Source organism: Hemiscyllium ocellatum, chromosome 2, assembly GCF_020745735.1.
Source record: "Hemiscyllium ocellatum isolate sHemOce1 chromosome 2, sHemOce1.pat.X.cur, whole genome shotgun sequence".
NCBI classification, from domain to species: domain Eukaryota; kingdom Metazoa; phylum Chordata; class Chondrichthyes; order Orectolobiformes; family Hemiscylliidae; genus Hemiscyllium; species Hemiscyllium ocellatum.
In genome coordinates this window covers 35,607,635-35,634,326 of record NC_083402.1, presented here as the reverse complement: position 1 = coordinate 35,634,326, position 26,692 = coordinate 35,607,635, and the positions used below count along the sequence as shown (strand labels likewise).

At 40.2% G+C, this 26,692-nt stretch overlaps 1 protein-coding gene across 2 annotated transcripts in view; it reads right to left on the bottom strand.

Moving 5' to 3' along the window:
- Positions 1–26,692, bottom strand: part of ap3b1a (adaptor related protein complex 3 subunit beta 1a) — a 309,270-nt gene that overhangs the window by 161,547 nt on the left and 121,031 nt on the right. For both annotated transcript variants that reach the window (XM_060835806.1, XM_060835815.1), the window contains exons 8-9: positions 6,147–6,305; positions 1,003–1,100 (exon numbers count right to left, since the gene is read on the bottom strand). In XM_060835806.1, the coding sequence (XP_060691789.1) occupies positions 1,003–1,100; positions 6,147–6,305 (257 nt within the window). The remainder of the gene's footprint in view (positions 1–1,002; positions 1,101–6,146; positions 6,306–26,692) is intronic.

Sequence of the window (26,692 nt, the reverse complement as noted above, 5' to 3'; positions counted from 1 at the left end):
TGGAGGGAATTGTAGATGGCTGTGTTCTCACATCTGCTGTCCTCATTCTTCTAGGTGGGAAGAGGTCACTTGTGCCGAAGTGCTGCAAAAAGACAGCTTGCTGCAGTGCATCTTATACGTGGTGTATTTAACCATGATTGTGTGTTCAGAGTGGAAGGAGTGAAGAGTTAAGATTTTTAACAGAATGCTGATCAAAAAAACCTTTTTCCTAGGCAGTGTCAAGCTTCTATGTATTATTGGAGCAGAATTCATCCAAATAGGTGGACACCTTCCATCACAATCTTAACTTTTCCTCACAGAAAGAGGACAGGTATTAATGAGTTGAGGGGTCAGCCCCTTGCTCCAGAGTTTCCAACCTATGACTGGCGTCTTGCAGTCATTGCATACAAGGCTAGCCCAGTTATCTTTCAATAATCCTTGGAAGAGAAGTGGATTTTCAGAATCTGGGCAGGTCAAATCAGTCCCAGAGGAATCTCATCATGAAGGGTCAACTTCTATTGAAGTAAATGGGTTGCTCAAAGACTTCAATTAAAAGTCTTCAGTTACATCAATTTCCAACCTCAATGCCACTCAACCAATATTGGAGAATTTCATAACCTAACTTGCTGTCCTAATCTTATTGCCCCAATTTCTCCCAAATAGACATTTCTAAATGAAACTCCTAAACAGCAAAGAGAAACTTGACCAAATCTATCAAAAATCCTACTCTCAAAAGAAGCTGGAGTCAATTCTGGTCATCTTTCTGCAGCACTGAACTGAGAAATGCCCCAATGTGTGTGACTGCGACTGTGCAATTTTAAGTTGAAAAAATGAGAGCCACCTGAACAGGACGACAGGAAACCTTTGAACCAAAATTACAAATCTTGAAAGCGGTGTTTATTTAAACACTAAAATCAATTTACTTTCACAATGAATTGGGTCATCAACTTTGGTCTGTTTTATTCAAATTAAGTTCTTGACAGCAGTTCTGCAATCGGATTTTTTTTTAAAAAGGAAACTGACCTGTGGCTTCGAAGCAATCGAATCAACGACTTGGCGACAATGTTAACTTCTGACTTTGGTGCAAGGTGCCAATAGAGCTGAGCAACACCCATTACCACCTGAAGAAAAAAACAGAACTTGATAAGCCAATTATTAAACAACAAAAACTTTGAAGTGTGCATGTCACCTTTTTTGTTGAGGAAGGTATTCGCCTCTGTTGTGGTATGACATTAATAAGTTTTATTTGAAATGTGGGTGTTGCCAGCTAGTTCAGCAGTTATTACCCATTCGTAATTGTCCAGAGGGTAGTTATGAGTTAATCACACCATTGTGGGTCTGGAGGCATATATAGGCCAGACCAAATAAAGATGGCAGATTTCCTGTCCCATAGGACAATCGTGAACTAATGCACTTTTACAACAATCAACAGTGGTTACATGGTCTCCATTAGACTAGCTAGTTAAACTTCAGACTTTTTTTTAAAAAAGTTAAATTCCATTTTCAACATCTGCTCAGAACTTTAGCCCAGGGTCTTGGATTGCCACAATGTTATTATACCCTTTTAAATTGCTTAAAATTCTCAAAGCATGAATATGCTGATCACGTATAAAGAAGGTGTAATGATTTGTAAGGCAAGTCAAGGATTTTGAATCCAATACAATACTGAAACTGGCTAAAGATGTGGGGTGTGTAGGTAGAGGGATTGTGTTTTGGGTAGGATGGAGATCCCTAGTTTGGCCATTAGCCTGATCATGGAACCAAATAAGACAAATTAGGGATGGTAATAGACCCAAGGACATGCATAAAAATTGGCCAATAATAAAAAAAAAAGCAGTTGAGAGGATTGGGAGGAGTTCAGATTTCTGCAGAGGGGGGCGAGGAATTGATAACGAGAGGGAATACAGAGTACGAGAGCCTGTGGGGAGCATACAAACTGCCTAAGTTCTATACGTTAGCGAGTTTTGAGAAGATTTATAGCTCAGATTGAGGTTCTCACACATTTTGTCACCATACTAGGTAACATCATCAATTAGCATCCGGAAAAAGCACTGGTGGTGTCGCCAGCTTTCTATTTGTATGTTTGAGTTTCCTTGGGCTGGTGTTGTCATTTCCTGTGGTGACATCATGTCTTTAAGACCATCAATAATACCCTTACTGGCAAAAAAATTCACTAAAGAGGAGGAAAACAAGAACACACTGCCAGATGTTGCAGTAAAACAGACAGCCAGTGGGGAACTTCAAACCAGCATCTACAGGAAGACATACAGAGCAAATATTGAACTACAGAAGCAAACTATCCCAATATCCACAAATAATGCTGCATCAGAACGTTACTTCAATGAGCCGCCACACACTGCAGCAGAGGAACTACGCAGTGCAGAAGAAAATCACCTATACAATGCATTCAAAAAGAACGGGTACCACTGAACAGAGTCCGTTGATTTGAGCAACAAACCCAAACAAGCAGACAAAACATGTCCAGAAACCCTAGCCACTCTCCCCTACAATAAAGACATCTCTGAAATGACTGCCAGACTACTCAGACCCCTTGGCATCACAGTAGCCCACAAACCCACCAACACATTAAAACAGCAGCTAATGAACTTGAAAAGACCCTACATCAAAATGCAAAACTAATGTCAACTACAAAATACCTTGCAAGAACTGTAACACACAATACATTGCACAAACAAGCAGAAAACTAACCACAAGGATACATGAACATCCACTAGCCACAAAATGACATGAGCCACTCTCACTAATATCCTTACATACAGATGAGGAAGGACACCACTTCAACTGACTCAACACATCCATCCTAGGTCAGCTAAATCGAGACACGCACAAGAATTCCTAGAAGCACAGCATTCCAACCAAAACTCTATCAACAAACATATCTCCTTGGATCCCATTTAACACCACCAGAGAAAAAGAACAGAAAATGACATCACCAACCTAAAGGAAACACAAACATAAGTAGAAAGTGGGCTACGTCACCAGTGTTTCATTCGGAGACTCACTAAAAATGTTACCTAGTATGGTGATGAAACGCCTAAAAATGAACTTTACAGCTCAGCGAGCAAACCCACATCTAGTTCTAAGTATATTACCAGAAAAAGGTTTAATGAAGACAAATGTGGATTCTTTGTCATGAACAGGTAACTGGATAATGGGAACCAAAGACAACAGACCAGTTAAATACACATTTTGGCTATGTCTTCAGAGGACAATAAATAATGAGCTAACATGTTGGAAATTATACTGTCTATGTGAGGGAGGAACTAGGGGTAAAAATCATCAGTATTAGTAGGGAAATGGTGTTGGAGAAATTTATGGGATTCAAAACCAACAATGATACTGGAACTGTATAATAAATGTTGGTTAGACATAGCTAGAATAGTATGTACAGTTCTGGAACCCATATCAGAAGAGGAATGCAATTGCACTGGAGATGGTTCAGAGGAAATTTATGAGCATGCATCCTGGGCTGGAGAGTTTTAGTTATGAAGACTGGACAGATTGGGGTTGTTTTCCTTGGAGCAGAAGAGACTGGGGAGCAACATTATTGAGCTGTGAAAAATTATGGATTGGTATTGATACATAGGAAGGAACGTTTCCCCGTGGTGGAGGGACCAGTGACCATGGGGACAGATGTAAGGTCAGGGTTAGGAGGTATGGTGGGGATGCAAAGTAGTTTTTCAACAGGAAGGAGATGGGAATCTGGAACTCACTAAGCGTGTTGGAAGCAGACACCCCAACATTTACCAAGTGTTTAGACATGCACTTTTGATAAGGTCCCACATAATATATTCAAGTGCACAAGGTTGGGGGTACCATACTGATATGGATAGGTAAGTGGTTGCCAGACAGGAAACAAAGGAGGAATAAACAGGTATTTTTCCGAGTCGCAGGCAATAACTAGCTAGGTACTGCAGCTACCAGGGCATGGACACCAGCTATTCAAAACATAAACGTAATATCTTCAAGTTTGCAGATGACACAAAGCTGGGTGGGAGGGTGAGCTGCAAGGAGGCAAAATGCTCCAGTGTGATTTGAACAAATTGAGTGAGAAGATGAGTGCCTGGCAGATGAAGTGCAATTGGATAAATGTGAGTGTATTCATTTTGGTAGCAAAAACAGGAAGGCAAAGTATTGTTTGAATGCAGACACATTGGGAAAATGAGACTGGGTGTCTTTGTACACCAGTCATTGAAAGTAAATATGTAGTTGCAGCAGGCAGTGACAATGCAAAGGGCACACTAGCCTTCTAGCAAGAGGACTCAAGTACAGGAGCAGGGAAGCCTTATTGCAATTGCACAGAGCCTTGGTGAGACACACCTGAAGTACTGTTTGTGGTTTTGGTCTGCTGGTCTGAGGAAGGATGTTCTTGCTATGGAGCAAGTGTAACAAAAGTTTACCACATTGATTCCTGGGGTGACAGGACTGATGTATGAAGGGACACTGGATTATATTCACGAGAATTTAGAAGAATGAGGTAGCTGTATTGGAGGGCAATGAATTTTTGAAATTAGTGAGGAAGACCAGTTTGTTGCTTCTGTCCTAATTTCTATCTTAGTCATTTTGCTATTGAAACCTCATCCAAACTTTTGTCACGTTTAGTATTTTATGGAGTCTTTCTTGATTACTTTCCCTTTGTCCACTCCTCGTGAATTTCTGCTCACATAAAACCTTGCTGCTGCAGTCCTGTCTGACTGAACCATTGTCTTTCTTCTTTATGCAAGGACAGGCTCTCACAGCCCATTTTATGACTCTCATTGTATTCAAATTTTCACATCTAAAACCCATTCAGACAACATCTTCCAGATACATGAATCTCTTCAACTTCATAATTTCCACTGGCTTGTCAGTTTAAATTCCCCCACCTCACACTCTGCAACCTCCAATCTGAACTCCTCCAACACTCTCATCCTTTTAATACCACTTAAATGAAAACTGACCTGCTCACTAATGTCTCTCCTTCAGTCCAATGTCAATTTTTACTTCTCTGCTTCTCAGTGAAGCAGATATTTTGCTACATTAAAATTGTTAAGCATGAACCGCAAATAAATTAACCCTGGTTTTGGTGGTGTTGCTAGAGTGTTACAGGACAGTGAAAAGATTAGTTCCTCCTTAAAAAGTATCTCATGGTTTTCATGAGCTTCTAGATGAGAAATAACAGTTAGTGCAATTAACCTTGAGCAATTTTAATCCTTGGAAGCAAAAACAGAATTCAACAAACATAATGCAGAGTTATCTTTCTTCCATTTAGGAAGTCTGAAAAATAGCACAGCAATAACCAAAGGCTGAATCAAAGACAAAATAGCATATTTACTGAATGTCATTTTTAGAAATCTGGAATGATTGCTGGTCATGTGTTCAATCATCCAAGGGTGCAGTGCTCTGCAGCTTAGCCTTACTTTATAATAAATGTTCATGGCAAACATTTCACTAGAGGCTTTTATTAACAAAGCACAGCAAGGTATGCATCAGCAACAAGACTAATTGTCTTGCAAGTTAGTCATCCACCTTCTCTTTTAAATGAAGAAAGCAGTGCAGCGATAGTTTTCTAATAGCATTTCCTTCAATAGGATACCGTGGTGCTCTTTCAGCAATCCAAATGCAAACATCTAAAATTCACCATACAGCAACTCATGCCAGATGCTCACATCACATCAGGGCAGTATCTGATATCTGGCAATTTCTGCAGTTTAACAGCATCATTCTGATAATAACATTGTATATGAGAAACCTTTTGGACAAGAAGTGAGGCTTTTCACTGCAAATTATTTAAAATCATCATTTTGAAAAAAACTCAGGTTCTCATGACAGATATATTTTAATAATTATTTAGAACTGACTATATGCCAAGCTGCTTAGTTAAATCGGAGCAGAAGGTGGATAAGAACAGCAAACAGGGTTTGAGAGTCCATAGTTCGGTCTAACTCCACGTGGAGCAGTAATACCATCATAATCACACTTTCTCTACTTTCACTGCTGGTCTATCTAATGAAGCAGAGTGACATGAAGCTACTGGATATCATCTACAGGCAATCTGGCTGGAAAGAAAACATCATTGCGTGTGCCATTTTCCCTTCCTTACATCAGGAATGACATGGATTTACTGATTATAACAATTAAGGTAATAAAGACATTGTGATGCATACAGCAGCATTCCTACTCTGTAGTAATGGCCTGGTGTTCCGGAGCAGCAGTCGATGATCTGGGTCCATTATATATGGTTTTTTAGCAGCAACACCATTTTTATTTTGGTCTTCATCAGAATCATAGAATGCTTTCTCATTGTTTTCATCCAACATCATCTCCTGCAAAAGAAACAAATTGCTAATTATAAATGAATCAAAGCTTAATATTGCTGTACAGGCCCTTCAATACCTCCAATTTTTTAAAAAATAATTGCAACTATAAAAACCAAGAAAAAATATAATTTGCTGCTTGTATTTGAGTACTTTGGTTGTTTTGCAGTACATATTGAGCTTTCATTATAGCAACCCATGTTTTACTTTAACAAAGCTGATGGACAATAGCTGGATAGCTTCTTTTGGTGTTGTAAACTTCTGTGGTATAATTCCAATGACCAGCGTACATAAGGGCGATACAGTGGCTCAATGGTTAGCACTGCTGCCTCACAGCACCAGGGTCCCAATTCAATTCTAGCCTCAGGTGACTGACTGTGTGGAGTTTGCACATTCTCCCAGTGTCTGCGTGGGTTCCCTCCGGGTGCTCCAGTTTCCTCCCACAGTCAAGATGATGTGCTGGTTAGGTGAATTGGCCATGCTAAGTTGCCCATGGTATTAAATGCATTATTCAGAGGGAAACGGGTCTGGGTGGGTTACTCTTCAGAAGGTCGGTGTAGACTGGTTGGGCCAAAGAGCCTGTTTCCACACTGTAGGGAATCGAATCTATACATCCTGTCTAAAATAGACATCAGGAAAGAAATCACGTGTGCATAATTAGATAGCATTTTCATTCCACTTTTCAACATCTAGATTTTAAAAATATAAAACAGATTACACTCCACACCAAATTGTATCTCACCTGTACAATTAAATGCTTTCGCTTTTACTTTTCATAATCCATTTTAGAATATTTGTTGATTGTATCTTTGTGATTTGTTTTAAAAGTGAAAATTTCCATTGTACAAAAGCGATTATTCCAAAACTAAGCATGAAATCTGGAGCATTCAACAATTTTTGGGTTCTTTATGAACATCCAATGTCTTTTTTTCAAAAAAATGATTTTAACAGCATTTTATTCCCTGTTTTGTCAGTACACAAATTTCAACTGATAACTAAATACTCCTTCAAAAAGGAGAGTGGACAATGCACAATATTATGTGCAGGTGAATAGCAAAAAAAAACACTCGTCTGAAGCATTTTTTTTAAAAGCACTCAAGTCACAGAACCAATTGCCTTTTCTGTCAAAAGCACAATAAATAAATTGACTACCACTAAGTGAAGGAAAAGCAGGCTTAAATCAGTCCCATCAAGAGCTCCATACAACCCACAATCTAAAATTACCCTATTTTCACAACAACAGGCTCTGACAGTGCTGTTAAGTGCATTAGCTGCCCACAGATGACAGCAAGCCATCAACTGCACTGAGCAAAGCCACTCAACAAGAAGCTGCACTTTACAGCTGTACATAAAAATAAATAACCTTCAATTAGTGGCAAAATATGAATTATGGAAAGATTAACTTACTGCTGAAATTCTTGAGCTTAGCTGTTAACATTTTCTTTACAAAAACATATCTTCAGCGAGAATATACAACCTTCAACAATTCATCTACATCACAATGTAACCTTCAGCATAACATTTCTAACATCCTAATTTTCCAGCTCTACAACCCTTTCAGTTGTGAAAAGCAGCTATGTAAAGAGGATGGTTTAATATTACATCAGTGTAAAATGGACATATTAAAATCAGGGTTCTAAAATTAGCAGTCTATCTTGAGTAGAGGATTACATTTTCACAGTAAAAGTTTAACCGCATTCCTTTCCATAATTGAGGTCACATCCCTAAATTAACCAATTACTGCACTAAATGCCATTTATAAAAGTGCTACACTCAATATGGCCACAGAATTAGCACTATAGCAACTTTTAAAACATTTGAATTACTTGCATCTTGGGAGTTAGCTTTTCACAATATTTCTTTTGTGAAGAGCATAAAGAAAAAAGTTCAACTTATTCAGAAAAATAAATTATTCATGGAATGCTGGTGTTACTGATGAGGTTAGTATTAATTGCCCATATCTAAGTGCCCTTGAGGAAGTGGTGGGGAGGGAAAAGGAGGTGGGGATGCTTCTTGGATTGCAGCAATCCATGCAAAAAAAAATACTTCTACATGCTCTTAGGCAGTAAGTTCCATGAATTTGACCCAGTGACACATAACGATAATGGAGTAAGAACTATATGGGGTCTGCAGGGGAACTTGCAGGTAGTGTGTTTCCATACCATTCTTGGCGGTAGAGTTGGCAGGTTTGGAAGACTTTGGAAGCTTGTCTGAAACAGCTTTAGAGTAATTGTGCAATGCATCTTGTAGATGGTTCAATTATAATTACAATGCACCAGTGGTGGAGAGAATGAAAATTTAACATTTAAAGATGTCACTAATTGGTTACTCTGCCCTTGATGGAGTTGAATTTCAAGGGTTACTGCATTAATCCAGACAAGCAGGAAGAATGTCATCTGATTCCTGACTTGTCTCATGGATGCTGACAGGTGAGTACTCACTAAAAAAGCGATTGCCCTGACTGGTTCTCAAAAAGAACATTTATGGCACAGATCACTCCGCCCATCGTGTTCCTGCTGGTTGAAAAACAGCCCATTCAGCCTAACCCTACTTCCAGCATTGTGTACATGGACCGGCAGATGATTCTTGAAGTTCAGGGTTTGAACAAAAAGCTGCAAGCTCTGCCTTACAGCTTCTACCTTCATAAGTAAAATTCTCCAGGCGAGATTACATCCATGGTAAATCTCCTCTGCACTTTGTCCAGTGCTATTACAGCTACTGCATAAACTGCATGTAATACTCTAGTTGGAGCCAAACCAATACATCCTGCAGCTCCAACGTAACCTCTCTGCTCTTCGGCTAATACACTGAGGTGTACCATATTGCTTCTCACACACCAATACCCTTCTCATCTTTAGTAATTCCAAGGATCCTACCATTCATCATGCATTGCCCCACCTTATTTTTGCTGCTCAAGTGCACCACCTCTTAATTATCCAGATGGATAATTTGCCATTGATCAGCCAATCTCCTTCTGTAACCCAAGGCTAGTTATCACTCCATTAATAATTGTATCATTGGTGAATATACTGATCAACCCTCCTATTCAAGTCTAAATTATTTACATATATGTTGCAAACAGCAAGGACCCCAAAACGGATTAATGTGTAATCCCACCAGACAGGCTTCCAGCCACAAAACCCACCCCTTGACCATCACACTCTGCTTCTTGCCACTTAGCCAAATTGCCAGATTTCCTTATATCCCTTTAGTGCTTACCTATCAGTCTCCCACAGAGGACCTTCTCAAAAGCCTTGCTAGAATCCAAGTTCTCACATCAAATACACTGCCTTTATCTACATAGCTCGCCATCTTTTCTGAAAATTCAAATTGGTTAAACATGACCTTCCTACCACAAAACCATGCTGACTGTTACTGATTAATTCCTGCCTCTCCAAATACAGATTAATTTTGTCCCTCAGAATCACTTCAAATATATTGTTATCCAGCACTGAGATTAGATTGTAGTTTCCTGGCTTATCCCTGACTCTCTTATTAATAACAATACCACACTGTCTTTTCTCCAGTCCTCTGGCATCTCTCCTGTGGCCAGAGGGGAATTGAAAAATTATTGCCAGAACCCCGTCATTTCCTCCCATGCCTCACTCAACAGCCTGGAATATATTTCATCCGCCTTAGAGATTTACTTTTAAGTCTGCCAGAAGACTTAATTTCCTCCCGGTCTGTTAAGTTCTTTCTGTTCCAAATGGTTAGCCCTAATCTCTATATCCATAATCACCCCTCTCACTAGTGAGCAACAAAAAATATTCATCCACAATCCTAACCTGACCTAAATCTTCGAACTCTACACACAAATTATGGTCTTTAATGTGCCCCAATTCTCTCCTAGTTAGTCTTGTACTCTATGAACAGAAAATAATTTTGGATTTTTCTTAATTTTACTTGTCATTAGAGATGGGAACAGATGATATGGCAAAGCATTTAATTGGGGGAGGGGGAATTACAATGCTATTAGACAGTAACTCGGGTGCCTTAATTGGGAACAGATATTCTCAGGAAAATGCATGACAGAAATGTAGAGGTTGTTTAGGGAGCACTCACTGATGGTACTGGATAGGTTTGTCCCACTGAGGCAAGGTAGGGATGGTAGGGTAAACAAACCTCAAGTGACAAGTGACAAGGGACAAGGAACTTCTCATCAAGAACAAGGAGGAAGCTTAATGTTGAGGAGGCAAGGATCAAACAGGGTATTAGAGGGTGACAAGGTAGCCAGGAAGGAACTGAAGAATGGATTTAGGACAGCTAGAAAGGGTATGAAAAAGCTTTAGCAGGTAGGATTAAGGAAAACCCTAAGGCATTCTGCACTTATGTGCGGAATAAGAGGATGGCCAGAGTGAGGGTAGGGCCGAACAGGTACAGTGGAGGGAACTCGGGCCTGGAGTCGGAAGAAGTAGGGGAGTTGCTTAATGAATACTTTGCTTCAGTATTACCGAGAGGGAACTTGTTGTTTGTGAGAACAGCGTGAAACCGGCTGATGTGTTAGAACAGCTTGATGTTAAGGAGGAAAATGTGCTTAAAATCTGTATAAACATAAGATAGAGAGGTCCCCGGGTCAGACGGGATATAGTCAAAGTTACTACAGGAAGTGAAGGAAGAGATTGCTGCGCCTTTGGCGATGATCCTCATGGTCCACCAGTGCGGATGATTCGAGGGTGGCAAATGTCCTTGTTCAACAGGGAATATGGATAATCCTGGGAATTACAGACTAGTCAGTCTTACGTCTGTGGCGGGCAAATTACTGGAGAGAATTCTGACTAACAGAATTTATGATTTCTAGAAAAAAAAACAGTTTGATTAAAGATAGCATGGCTTTGAGGGGGCAGGTCATGCCTTACAAGTGTTACTGAATTCTTTGAGGATGTGACAAAACACATCGATGAAGGTAGAGCAGTGAATGTGATGTATATGGATTTGAGCAAGATATTTGATAAGGTCCCCCATGGTAGGCTCATTCAGAAAGTAAGGAGGCATGGGATACAGGGAAACCTGTCTGTCTGGATATAGAATTGGATGGCCCATTGAAGACAGGGGATAGTAGAAGATGAAAAGTATTCAGCCTGGAGTTCGGCAACCAGTGGTGTTCCACAGGGATGCGTCCTGGGATCTCTACTCATTGATTTTTATAAATGACTTGGATGAAGAAGTGGAAGGGTAGTTAGTAAGTTTGCCAATGACCCCAAGGTTGGTGGAGTTATGGATAGTGCGGAGGGTTGTTGTAGGTTGCAATGAGAATTTGAACAGACGACAGGGTTAAAGGCGGGTATCTTGGCGGTGTGGCAGAACAGAGGGATCTTGGGGTCCATGTCCATCCTGCCTCAAAGCTGCCACCCAAATAATCCAAGATGAAGAATGAGAAAAATTTCTGGCTGTAACAACTGCTCCTTTTTTGAAGTATTTTTGGTGATTTCCTTGAAGTGCAGGGGTAGCAATTACTGTTCCATATGCTGTTGCATTGTTTTGGATATTTGGGGAAAAAAAGCAGGAGGACATTGTCCACATTGGAAGCAATGACATAGGAAGGGAAAAGGTTGAGTTGGGTGATTACAGAGTTAGGCAGGAACTTAAAAAAGGAGGTCCTCGGGAGTAGTAATATTTGGATTACTCCCAGTGCTATGAGCTAGTGAGGGTATGAATAGGAGGATAGAGCAGATGAATGCGTGGCTGAGGAGCTGGTGTATGGGAGAAGAATTCACATTTTTGGATCATTGGAATCTCTTTTGGGGTAGAAGTGACCTGTACAAGAAGGACGGATTGCACAGAGATTGGAAGGAGACAAATACACTGGCAGGGAGATTTGCTAGAGCTGCTGCTCGGGTGGATTTAAACTAATACAGGTTTGGTGATGGTGGTATGGGGGAGGGGGGGAAGCCAGGAAGATAGTGAAGAAACAGATCAATCTGAGACAAGTACAGTTGAGGTCAGAAGCGAGTCAAACAAACAGTCAGGGCAGGCAGGGACAAGGTAGGACTAATAAATTAAATTGCACTTATTTCAATACAAGGAGGCCTAACAGAGAAGGCAGATGAACTCAGGGCATGGTTAGGAACAAGGAACTGGCAATATCACAGCAGTGACAGAAACATGGCTCAGGGATGGACAGGACTGGCAGCTTAATGTTCCAGGATACAAATGCTACAGGAAGCACAGAAAGGGAGGCAAGAGAGGAGGGGGAGTGGCATTTTTGATAAGGGATAGCATTACAGCTGTACTGAGGGATGATATTCTCAGAAATACATCCAGGGAAGTTATTTGGGTGGAACGGAGAAATAAGAAAGGGATGATCACCTTATTGGGATTGTATTATAGACCCCCTAATAGTCAGAGGGAAATTGAGAAACAAATTTGTAAGGAGATCTCAGCTATCTGTAAGAATAGTAGGGTGATTATGGTGGGCGATTTCAACTTTCCAAACATAGACTGGGACTGCCATAGTGTTAAGGGTTTAGATGGAGAGGAATTTGTTAATTGTGTACAAGAACATTTTCTGATTCAGAATGTGGATGTACCTACTAGAGAAGGTGCAAAATGTGCCCTACTTTTGGGAAATATAAGGCAGGGCAGGTGACTGGAGGTGTCAGTGGGGGAGCACTCTGGGGCCAGCGACCATAATTCTATTAGGTTTAAAATAGTGATGGAAAAGGATAGACCAGATCTAAAAGTTGAAGCTCTAAATTAGAGAAAGTACCGTCAAAATTGGCCTAGGCAAGAAGTCGGGTTCAATTCCCGACTCAGGCGACTGACTGTGTGGAGTTTGCACGTTCTCCCCGTGTCTGCGTGGGTTTCCTCCGGGTGCTCCGGTTTCCTCCCACAGTCCAAAGATGTGCGGGTCAGGTGAATTGGCCATGCTAAAATTGCCCGTAGTGTTAGGTAAGGGGTAATGTAGGGGTATGGGTGGGTTTCGCTTCGGCGGGTCGGTGTGGACTTGTTGGGCCGGAGGGCCTGTTTCCACACTGTAAGTCTAATCTAACTTTCAAAAGCTGACTGAGGGCAAATGTTTGCAGGTAAAGGGACAGCTGGAAAATGGACAGCCTTCAGAAATGAGATAAAAAGAGTCCAGAGAAAGTATATTCTTCTTAGGGTGAAAGGAAAGGCTGGTAAGTATAGGGAATACTGGATGACTAAAGAAATTGAGGGTTTGGCTAGGAAAAAGAAGGAAGCATATGTCAGGTTAGATTGAGTGAATCCTTAGAAGAGTATAAAGGAAGTAGGAGTATACTTAAGAGGGAAATCAGGAGGGCAAAAAAGGATAATGAGATAGCTTTGGCAAATAGAATTAAAGAGAGAATCCAAACATATTTAAGGGTAACTAGGGAGAGAATAGGGTCCCTCAAAGATCAGCAAGGTCGCCTTTGTGTGGAGCCACAGAAAATGGGGGAGATACTAAATGAGTATTCTGCATCAGTATTTACTATGGAAAAGGACATGGAAGATGATGTAGAATGTAGGGAAATAGATGGTAACATCTTGAAAAATGTCCATATTACAGAGGAGGAAGTGTTGGATATCTTGAAACACAAAGGTGGATACATCCCCCGGGCCTGATCAGGTGTACACTAGAATTCTGTGGGCAGTGAGGGAAGTGATTGCTGGGTCCTCTTGCTGAGATATTTGTATCATCGATAGTCACAGGTGAAGTGCTGGAAGACTGGAGGTTGGCGAACGTGGTGCCACTGTTTAAGAAGGATGGTAAGGACAAGCGAGGGAACTACAGACCAGTGAGCCAGATGTCAGTGGTAGGCAAGTTGTTGGAGGGAATCCTGAGGGACAGGATGTACATGTATTTGGAAAGGCAATGACTGATTAGGGATAGTCAACATGGCTTTGTGCATGGGAAATCATGTCTTACAAACTTGATTGAGTTTTTTGAAATAGTAACAAAGAGAATTGATGAGGGCAAAGTGGTAGATGTGATCTATGTGGACTTCAGTGAGGCGTTGGACAAGGTTCCCCATGGGAAACTGGTGAGCAAGATTAAATCTCATGGAATACAGGGAGAACTAGCCATTTGGATAAAGAACTGGTTCAAAGGTAGAAGACAGAGGGTGGTGGAGGAAGGTTGTTTTTCAGACTGGAGGTCTGTGACCTGTGCAGTGCCACAAGGATCGGTGCTGGGTCCGCCACCTTTTGTCATTTATATAAATGATTTGGATGTGAGCATTAGAGGTATAGTTAGTAAGTTTGCAGATGACACCAAAATTGGAGGTGTGGTGGACAGCGAAGAGGGTTACCTCAGATTACAACAGAATCTTGACCAGATGAGCCAATGGGCTGAGAAGTGGCAGATGGATTTTAATTCTGATAAATACGAGGTGCTGTATTTTGGGAAAGCAAATCTTAGCAGGACTTATACACTTAATGGTAAGGTCCTAGGGAGTGTTGCTGAACAAAGAGACCTTCAAATGCAGGTTCATTGCTCCTTGAAAATGGAGTCACAGGTATATCGGATAGTCAAGGCGGCCTTCGGTATGCTTTCCTTTATTGGTCAGACTATTGAGTACAGGAGTTGGGAGGTCATGTTGTGGCTGTACAGGACATTAACTAGATCACTGTTGGAATACTGCCTGCTAACTTAGCCATTCAATGAGTGATTAAGATTTGGAATGCATTGCCCGAGTGCGCAGTGAAGGCAGGTTCAATTGAAGCATTCAAGATAAAACTAGGCTGACATAGGAAAAGCACAATGTGCAGGATTACAGGGAGAAGATGACAGAATGTCACTTAGTGAATTGCTTATTAGGAGGTCCAGTGCAGACATGATATGTAAAAGAGTGTTCTCTTTCACTGTATCAATTGTGAAATTATATTATACAAAATACATTATTTACTAATTATGCAATGTGTATAAAGTACAATCCTCTAAAAGCTCCCCAACTGACATTTGGTTGACTTCATTCTTTAGACTTAGCTGATTACAATGAATGTACAATAGATGATGTTGAGATAAGTAGAACCTCAGTTGTTGAAATCAGCCAATCCTCCCAAGCATGCTAAATTTACATTATGCTATATCACAAGTTATGCACTGCAATTTATGTACAGTATCCAAAAAGATTTGAGTACAAAAACTGGACTAACACTCCAGTAAAACACTGAGCGAGTGTGGCTGGCAGTGATGTTCAACCAATATCCTCATGGCCCCACAGGGTAGACACAAAAGATCCCATTACATGATTTCAAAGAACAGCAGACCGCATATCTGGCCAATATTTATTCTTTAACCAGAATCATACAAAACAGACAGAGGGCACTCTTGCCAACAGCATAACTAGGGAAGTACAGGCGATTTTAAGTTGTCATGGCAGGTGATCAAATTTGGGAACATCTCATAAATCAAAGTAGAGTTAAAGCTCAAGTTAAAAGGTCCTTGTGCAGAAAAAGAGAAACTGCACAACAGGAGGGATTACAGAATATAAATTTAAGAGTCAACAAACAGTTAAGTCTGGAATTTACAAATAGTAGAAGATTGAAGTAAAGGCTCTGCATCAAAAAATACCTAGCATTCAAAATAAAACAGAAGAACTAAGAGCTCAAAAGGAAAATGAATAGAGATGAAGGATGACATGAATTGGGACCTGAATTTTGAAGGAAACACAACATTTCAGAATGATTAAAAACTACAAAAAGATGGAGGGGTGGCTTTTTAAGTTAACAATGGTATTGATACTTGAGAGAGGAATTACTCAAGCTGAGAAAACTAACATGGAGAAACAATTTGGTTAGAAATGAGAAATGCTAAATGGTAAAGAGAATGTTATGCACAAGCCTCTCAAAGTATCCACACAGTATAGCATAAAGGAACAAATAATGAGAGCTTGCCAGAAATGCACAGTAATAGCCATTTGAGTCGTGAATGTCCATATAGATTGCAAAGGTCAGATGGGCAAAGACAGCCTAGGTAAGGAGTTCACAGTAAATTTCTGAGATAGTTTTTAGAATATCATTTTCAGAGCCAGAAAGTAAATATATACTCGATCTGGGATCTGCATCGAGATAGGATCAATGATCTAGATAGAAGTGACCATAACATGACACTGTTCCATTCAATTTGAGGAAGAGGAGAGCAGGCTTAAAACTAGTTTTAAAATTTAATTAAGTGCAATTATGAGGGTAGAAGAGGAAGGCTGTCTAAAGTGAATTGGCAAGTTAGATCAAAAAGATAGGTCAATAGAAATGCACTTACATCAATATATACATTTCAGCAGATAGATACATTGAATAAATAAGAGAAAATTCAAATGATTGATCCAAAGTTTTAGTTAACTAGAAATTTATCCAACTTGATGAAAAAACACATCATTGTGCAAAGGCAGATGGCAGGTCAGAAGATTGTATGACTATGAAAACAGCAAAAATGACCAAGATAATAATGATGGAAAAATAGCAGTACAACAGAAAACTGGCCAGAACTATAAAAACAGATATTAAGTGTTTCTATAACTGTTTCAAAATGTCAATTGGGTGACAGCTGAACCTACTGAAAGTGAGTCTGCAGAATTAATAATAGAAAATAATGTAATGGCAGAAGAATTAGTTAGATATTTTAGGAACACAGGAACACAAGTAGCCCATTCTGCTCATCGAGCCTGACTGGTCCAACATTTTAATACCTTTTATTCATCCCTTACCCCTGATCTTGTACACTGCTGATAATCAAAAAATCATCAATCTCTACCTTAAACATTTTCAAAGACAAGGCTTCCACAGTCTGAAGTAAAAAAAATCCAAAAGGTTCTCAACCATCTAAATGAAAAATAAATCCTCATCTCAGTCTGAAGGACATCTCCCTTATTTTTATATTGTGGCCAGTGGTTCTACACTCAGCAACCAGGAGAAACAACTTATCCGCATCTATCCTGTCAATCAATCCCTGAAAGCATTTCCTAAGTTTCAATGACCGTACTTGTCATTCTGCAAAACTTTAGAGAATACAGACTCAATTTGAATAGTCTCTTTGTTAGCAGCCCCATCATCCTGGGACCAAATCTGGAAATTTTTGTTGCACTCCCTCTTTAACATTATTCCTGAAAACATACCATTCCAGAGATAAGGAGACTACAACTGCATACAGTACACCAGGCAGGGTCTCACCAAGCTGCGAGACAATCAAGGAAAGGCTCCTGTACTCAAATTCTCTTGTGATTAACCTATTAGCTTTTCTGTAAGTAAGTGTTCAGTGACTTATTGACAACAACTCCCAAGACCCTTTGTACACATGTTTCTCCAACCAGAAATAGATAACCTCTCATTGTTTCACATTATATTGTGCCACGTTCTTGCTAAACTAAACATATCCAAATCCTCCTGAAACAGTTTTACATCCTCATAACAAACACTGCCACTTAGCTATGTATAATGTATAAATTTAGAAATATTACATTTGATTCCTAACTTCATATCATCGATGCACTTTGTGAATAGCTGAGGACCAAGCACACACTGTAGTACACCAGACAGCCTGCTAACATGAGAATGACCAATTTATTCCTACTATTTTCTGTGTTAGTCAGGTCTGTACCCAAGCCATAAAAAAAGTTTCTGGAGAAACTCAGCAGGTCTGGCAGCATCTATGGAGACAGTAGAATCTACATTTTAGATCCACTTCTGAAGGATCACCAAACCTAAAACATTGACTCTGCTTTCTCTTCATAGATGCTGCCAGACCTGTTCCGTTTTTCCAGAAATTTGTTTTTGTTTTAGATTTCCAACATCCAATTATGTCTTTGTTCACTGTGGCCATGCCAATACATCACAACAGTGTTGTAGTCTTTCCAATTTAGGAGAAAGTGAGGACTGCAGATGCTGGAGGTCAGAGCTTAAAAATGTGTGGAGGGTGAGAGAAGGGCTTATGCCTGAAACGTCAATTCTCCTCTTCCTTTGATGCTGCCTAACCTGCTGCGCTTTTCCAGCAACACATTTTTAAGCTTTTTCCAATTTGGCCTTCTGTGGGAGATGACAATGAACCATGAAATATAAGGAAAGGAAGTACTCAGGAAAATCACAATCACTAGGGAAGTGAAATGAATAATTATTGGAGCTCATTATGCTTTGATCTCCAGAAGACAGTTGAGAAGGCTTCACATTAAAGCTTATTTGTGAAAATAAAATCTCATGGTGGTGGTGACGTAGCACAATGGTAGAGACAGAAGACTGGTTGACAGCAAGATAACAGTTGGCATGAATGCAACTTTTTTCAGACTGGCAAGATATAACAGGTGATGTGCCACATGGAATTAATAGAGATTATGAAACTTTCTCTTAAAGAGAGCCAAGGGTCCGTGGAACAGTATTCCTGAAAATGTGGTTGGAGTCAAGTGTTTGAATGATTTTTTAAAACACTGAGGTAGATAGATTCTTTATAAACAAGACGACTGGTGGACTTCGCGGATAGGTCAGAATGTGGATTTGAGGTTACAATTTAAACACAGAGCAGACTCAAGCAGCTAAATGGCTTATTCCTCCTCCTCATTCTGCTGTTCGTTATTGCAAAGAGACCACTCCATGGTCTTCTACATCACAAAAATGCCCAGTCACCTGTTATTCTTCAATGTCAAGGAGTCGCATTTTAAATTTTATTTAAAGATAGGAAATGAAGCAAGATTATAAGGTATATCCAAATACATGTGCAATTTGTAGAAGAGGATCATCTGATATGAATAATCCATGGCTTGCAGCATGGCCGTTGCTATATCCATAAACTATAAACTCACTATACTTCATGTGCAAACTATATAAAATCCCCTTAATAGCATTTACCATGCATGATTGGAGACAGTTTGGATCATTGACAATGTAATCTCTTGGTTTTTACAGAGGGTTTCCCTGGAGTACTTTCATGCAATAGGATGTATTGAACTACCTACCTAAGAAATGATATTGATCACCAGCACCAATTGGCTATTTTCTAGCAGGGTATCAGTGCCACCATAAAGCAACATTAAACTCTCAGCCAGAATCTGCCCTAAAATGAAGATACATCTCACATCAAATGCTGACACTTGATGCTTTAGAATACATCATTGATACTTTGTGCTAAAATGTTTAATTTTTATTAATAAATTTTCTATATACCAGGTTCAAAATCAACATTGATGTTTAATTTTAATGACATTCAAAAGAATTACATAGTAAATATAACTAAGGTTATTGTATCTATCTCAACCTAGATAAAAATTATCCTCTGTAACATACATTCACAGATTTCCACTGTCTCTCAAACGCTAGAAACTTTCTATCAAGTACACTAACTAGTAAATTTTTCCAGGTCTTAATTGCTATCTGCACGTCATCAGTCCTAACTTTTATCTTTCATTATTGTGAACTCAAAATGTAGCGATGTTACAATTTAATTAGTAACTCTCCCAGACCTCAATTCAAATGACTTTCTTCAATACTGTGGAGCACAAGTTTAATTATTTTTCATTGTAATTAAATATTTATTTACACACTAGGCATCATTCTTACATCTTTCCTTGGGAGCCTTTTCGGAATTTCAAACTCTCTTTTTCTCCTTAGTAACTAAAACTAAACAGCACTCAGAACAGCACTTTCACCAAAGTAGTATACAGTTTCAATATTACACTTTGGCTTTTTTTCCACTGCTCCACCTGTACAATTCATCTTTCTGTTTCCTTCATTGATTGCTGCTTCACGATAAGTGGATAACTTAAGTGCCAAGTCTATTACCATCCCTAAATCTTTTTTTAGCTTCATCCTTGGCTAGTTCAGTGAAAATGCAGGCCTCCTGTCTTCTTCCACTATGCAATACCGTAAACTTGTACATAGTGAATTAAACAAGTTATGGCCACCAACCACATGTATAAATTTACCAGCCACCAGTTTCTTAACTAGATCTCTTAACTAGAACTCTAAAGGAGTTGCCATGGGCACCCGCATGGGCCCCAGCTATGCCTGCCTCTTCGTAGGATATGTGGAACAGTCCATCTTCCGCAACTACACTGGCACCACCCCCCACCTTTTCCTCCGCTACATCGATGACTGTATCGGCGCTGCCTCGTGCTCCCACGAGGAGGTTGAACAGTTCATCAACTTTACTAACACCTTCCATCCCGACCTGAAATTCACCTGGACTGTCTCAGACTCCTCCCTCCCCTTCCTAGACCTTTCCATTTCTATCTCGGGCGACCGACTCAACACAGACATCTATTATAAACCGACTGACTCCCACAGCTACCTGGACTACACCTCCTCCCACCCTGCCCCCTGTAAAAACGCCATCCCATATTCCCAATTCCTTCGTCTCCGCCGCATCTGCTCCCAGGAGGACCAATTCCAACACCGCACAACCCAGATGGCCTCCTTCTTCAAGGACCGCAGATTCCCCCCAGACGTGATCGACGATGCCCTCCACCGCATCTCCTCCACTTCCCGCTCCTCCGCCCTTGAGCCCCGCTCCTCCAACCGCCACCAAGACAGAACCCCACTGGTTCTCACCTACCACCCCACCAACCTGCGCATACAACGTATTATCCGCCGCCATTTCCGCCACCTCCAAACGGACCCCACCACCAAGGATATATTTCCCTCCCCTCCCCTATCAGCGTTCCGCAAGGACCACTCCCTTCGTGACTCCCTTGTCAGATCCACACCCCCCACCAACCCAACCTCCACCCCCGGCACCTTCCCCTGCAACCGCAGGAAATGTAAAACTTGCGCCCACACCTCCACACTCACTTCCCTCCAAGGCCCCAAGGGATCCTTCCATATCCGCCACAAGTTCACCTGTACCTCCACACACATCATCTATTGCATCCGCTGCACCCGATGTGGCCTCCTCTATATTGGTGAGACAGGCCGCTTACTTGCGGAACGCTTCAGAGAACACCTCTGGGCCGCCCGAACCAACCAACCCAATCACCCCGTGGCTCAACACTTTAACTCCCCCTCCCACTCCACCGAGGACATGCAGGTCCTTGGACTCCTCCACCGGCAGAACACAACTACACGACGGCTGGAGGAGGAGCGCCTCATCTTCCGCCTGGGAACCCTCCAACCACAAGGTATGAATTCAGATTTCTCCAGCTTCCTCATTTCCCCTCCCCCCACCTTGTCTCAGTCGGTTCCCTCAACTCAGCACCGCCCTCCTAACCTGCAATCCTCTTCCTGACCTCTCCGCCCCCACCCCACTCCGGCCTATCACCCTCACCTTGACCTCCTTCCACCTATCCCACCTCCATCGCCCCTCCCCCTAGTCCCTCCTCCCTACCTTTTATCTCAGCCGGCTTGGCTCTCTCTCTCTTATTCCTGATGAAGGGCTTATGCTCGAAACGTCGAATTCTCTATTCCTGAGATGCTGCCTGACCTGCTGTGCTTTGACCAGCAACACATTTGCAGCTGTGATCTCCAGCATCTGCAGACCTCATTTTTTACTCTTATGTAGGAGGAAATGAAAATCTCAACATTACACAAAAGCATGATCACTAAACAGAAGGTAAACAAGAATGGATGCTGAGGGAAAACAGGTACCGGGATGTGTGATCTTCAGCTTATTGGGCTTTTAAAAGTGAAAATTATGAATTTTACAGGTGAAACAAAGCTCAATGTCATACTGAAGAGAGGTGGAGACACAGAATGGCTAGATGGTTTAAAGTACATTCACTAAACGTAAGACTAGAAGACACAGGAGCAGAAATTAAGCCATTCAGCCCATCTAGTCTGCTCTGCCATTCAACCATGGTTGATAAGTTTCTCAACCCCATTCTCACATTTTCTCCCCGTAACCTTTGATACTCAAGAACTTAGCCCAGTCTTAAATCCAATGGCTTGGCTGGTACAGCCTTCTGTGGCAATGAATTCCATCGACTCATCACTCTCTGGTTGAAGAAATTTCTCCTAATCTCAGTTCTAAAAAATGTCTTCCCTGGACTCCAAGGCTGTGCCCTCCGGTCCTAGGCTCTCCTACCAATGAAAACAAACTTCCCAACATCCATTCTGTATGTTTCAATTAGATTCCCCCAACCCCATCCTTCTAAACTCCATCCAGTATAAACCTAGAGTCCTCAACCATTTCTCATATGTTAATGATTTCATTCCTGGCACCATTCTTGTGAACCTCCTCTGAACATGCTCCAGGGCCAGTACATCCTTCCTGAAGTATGGGGCCCAAAATTGCTCTCAGTACTCCAGATGTGATCTGACCAGAGCCTCAGAAGTACATCCCTGCTTTTATATTCTAGTCCTCTCAAAATAAATGCCATCATTGCATTTGCCTTCCTAACTACTGACTCATCCTGCAGGTTTACCTTGAGAGAATCCTGGACTAGAACTCCCCAGTCTCCTTGCACTTCAGAATTCAAATTTTCTCCCCATTTACAAAAACAGTCCATGCCTATATGCTTCCTACCAAAACACATGACCTCACGGGTAAATGTTATGGATACTGCAAATACGAACATGAGTAGTCACTCTGCCTCCTAGCCAAAGTAATGTTTCATTCCTTATCGATGACCTACCTACCTACCTCTGCCTTAAAAATACCCCAAGACTCTGCTTCCACTACACAAAGGCTGGAGTTTGTAAATAGATCTGCTGATAGATTGATGGAGATGTGTGACTGATGGCCCAAACTTGATAAGGAAGGTTTAAAGTCATAATGAAATTTTTTAAAAATGAAAACATTCAATGAGACAAAAAATATCTGCACAGATTGCAAATGATTCTATCATTAAAAATGGAAACATACATAAACAGAGGGGGCATCTGAATTGATATGCTGAATAAATTGAAAAGAATGGAACACAAATGCCAGAATTTATCACAAAAAATAGTGTCTAAGTGCAACATTCCTTTCGTCAGCACTGTATAAAAACCCCATTGCATATTCAGACATACACGAGTGCTCTCATTCATTTTCTACAGTCCCAACCAAATTTTTAAACATTCATTTCACACCAAAGCAGAAAGAAAATGATTGAATTCTGATTATGTTCAGCAAATTGAGACAAAACACCATGCATTTCATTTGAAAATCAGCTTGCCTTGATACTCAAAGTATGTGCTTTACTCTGAACATTCAAAAATACTTAAACGATGTTGAAAATCTTATGCTTAAAACCCTTAAAATTCTTAACGTGCATTTTTTGGAATTACATAGGGGAGGTAAATTAACTGAAGGGAGTCTTAAAACTAGAATGCACCTTTTAGCCCTACTGCTATTTAACTCAGTCCTCTGCCAGTGCCAGTGTCAATAACTCCAAACAGTTAGTTGACTTGGTGTTTAAATAGTGTTAAGACATTCCATGATAAAAACAAGTCTCTTCCTCTTCATTTTTCTGGAGATCAAAATGAAGGCTATCAGAAACAGAACACAAGAGCAGTATTAAGGCCTATGCACCTATTGTACCGATGATATGATATGATGATATGATATGATATATGATATGATTATACTACATGATCAGAAAAGGAAATGCACAGGCACCATTTTGCTCATGCAACCATATTCTATGTAGAATTGTCACTCAAATTGCAGTTAATTTATTCTTTCAAGATTTGGCACACTAGTGGCAGAATACTATATTACCCATTGAATTTAAGCAACTCATGAAATTTCTTTCAATCTTACACCATTAAAACATCTCAGCAAATCATTTTTGAAAGCTTCTAATCTAAATTACTGGCTTTTCTACTTGCTTCAGAATCTTAGGCCCTGAGAAGTACCTGTTACAGTTGTTTCTAACAGTCCTAAAGATCTTTGCAATTGGATCTAATCTAATTTTCAGACTTCTCAGTTCGGGTTCTTATTGAACAGGTTTTGAAACCCAAGATTAAAAATTCACTCTTCGGACTGAACATTATGAAAAAAGGAAAGCTACACTGCTAAGATCTTGTCCAGGGTGATTTCCAGTCACAGCATCATACATTTGATCGTTAAAATATCACTGACTGTCAAAGCGGGTACTGTAAGTTAACATTCCTGAAAAGGATTCAGTTTCAAATAAATTTTCTTGAATAACCGGTAAATAATAGATGTACAAAAACACATTACGAGCTAGGAACAGATCCAACATTTTGTCACAAGCCTTGAGAGTAAAGCTCAATGAACTTCAACTGCAAAAGGTTTAATGGATTATACGTCAACAATATGCTGGGCAAATCTAAGAGCCACACTGTTTAAATAAATGAAAGTTTTATACATCAGGAAATATTTACAACCACTTCAGGGGAAAAAAAGTAAATTTCACTGCATAGGGTGCACAAAAAAATTCTCTTAACCCAATTTCTAGGTTAATACATTTCAAACGTGAACATTAAGTTAAAAACTCTTATCACAATTAACAGAGAACTTCAAATGTTATTTTCACAATGCTAGTTTTCCTTTTGCAAAAGTAGGGCTGCATTCTACCAAAAGCATTAATATTTCTCAAACTTTGTCTTAATCTTTCATTGTTTATACTCTGTATTTTTAAAGACAAATAGTTATTAAATATTGTAGATTTATGTACCTTTCAACACAAGGACTTTTAACAGCAGTATTTTTGTAATATTTACAAAATTTGAAAACATTAATTTTATCAGTCTCTGAAATTTATTAAGGTAAAAAGGCTCAATTTCCATTTCCCCGCATCAGCTCCATTTATAAATGTCAGAACCTATAAATATGCCTTTATTTTCTTTTAGTAAAGACCCTGTTAACAAATCTTCTCATTAATATGTAAATATAAAGTCAATCGGTCTTTGCTTTGACAGCACTATGAATTCAGAGTACTGCACTGTGTAATCGCCTTTACTTAGGTTCGAATATTCATCATAAAAGTTGTCATTTAAGAAAAATTACAAAAATATACCATAATTGATAGGACTGCTGTCTAGTTAATAGACTTTTAATTGTCACTGAGAACATGGTAGTAGATTTACAGCTCTATGCTAGGAAGTCAAATCTATAAAGTAATGTTTACACAACAACATTTTAAAAAACTAAAGTTCATATAATTTTTAATGCAAGTTTTTGCCTTACATATAGATAATTATTTGCTTCGGTGGCTTTTACTGGAAACTCCAAAAACCAAAGAAACATTTAGAATAAAAGGTCACCAGGAATTTAAATTACAACATTGGTAAAAATTGAGCATGTTGGGATGTTTTTGTTTAGAAACAACAACTTAAATGGAAACTAGACAGAGGTTCATGTGTTCAATATTGCATGCAAGGAAACTAAAACAAAGCTTGGAGCAGAGTTTGCTATTCAATACAGCAAGCCTGCACCAAAAAGAAAACGAAGTTAAGATGTTGGAAGTCAGAAAAAAAACAAATTACTGTTAAAACTCAGCAGATCTGTCAACATCTATTGAGGGAAAGGAGAGTTAACATTTCAGATCCTGAACAAAGGTTATGCCCAAAATGTTGATTGCTCCACTTCCTGATACTGCCTGGCTTGCTGCATTCTTCCAGCCTCCTGCTTGTCTGAATAAATTAGACTAAATTAGATTTATTACAGCGTGGAAACACGCCTTTTGGCCCAACAAGTCCACACCGACCCGCCGAAGGGCAACCCACCCAGACCCATTCCCCTAACACTACGGGCAATTTAGCATGGCCAATTCACCTAACCTGCACATTTTTTTGGACTGTGGGAGGAAACCGGAGCACCCGGAGAAAATCCACGCAGACACGGGAAGAATGTGCAAAATCCACACAGTCGCCTGAGGCGGGAATTGAACCCAGGTCTCTGGCGCTGTAAGACAGCAGTGCTAACCACTGTGCCACCCACATTTTACAGGTGATCATGACTGCTTGATCCACTTTCCTATCTGCTCCTCTAAGCCTCAATTCCCTTAAATCCCACATTGGATTTTTTAATTTATATTTCTACTTATGGAAGGACTCAACAATACAAAAAGGTTACTACAGGTAGATAGCCCTTTATTGGAAATCTCAAAATCTGAAAAGCTCCAAAGTCCAAAAGGTTTTTTTATGAAGTTTTTTTGCTCACTAACAAGGTTGTTTGGCATGCAAACAATTAACCCAAGTTGACACCAACTCGATGCAGGTCACTCAGATGCGACATTTTGGAAAGGGGGGTTGGGGGGGGGGGGGGGGGGGGGGGGGGGGGGGGGGGGTCCAGCACTGGCAGGCCTTCATTCTGTTTCAATCCCATTTTACTCTGAGTCTGCTGTTTGGTAAGATTTTGTTTTAAATTTCACCAAACTGTCACATTCTGAAATTCAAAAAATTCTGAATTCTGAAAAGAAACTGGCCCCAAGAATTTCAGATAAAGGCACCTGTAATAAACTCTGAGCGATTTCTTGAATCAACACAGATTTAACTAGATAGGAAAAAAAGAACACATGCAACAGAAGATGCAAGATCACTAAGATTTGCTATGCTAAGGAGGGTGTGGAAGGGGAACCTTTAAGCAT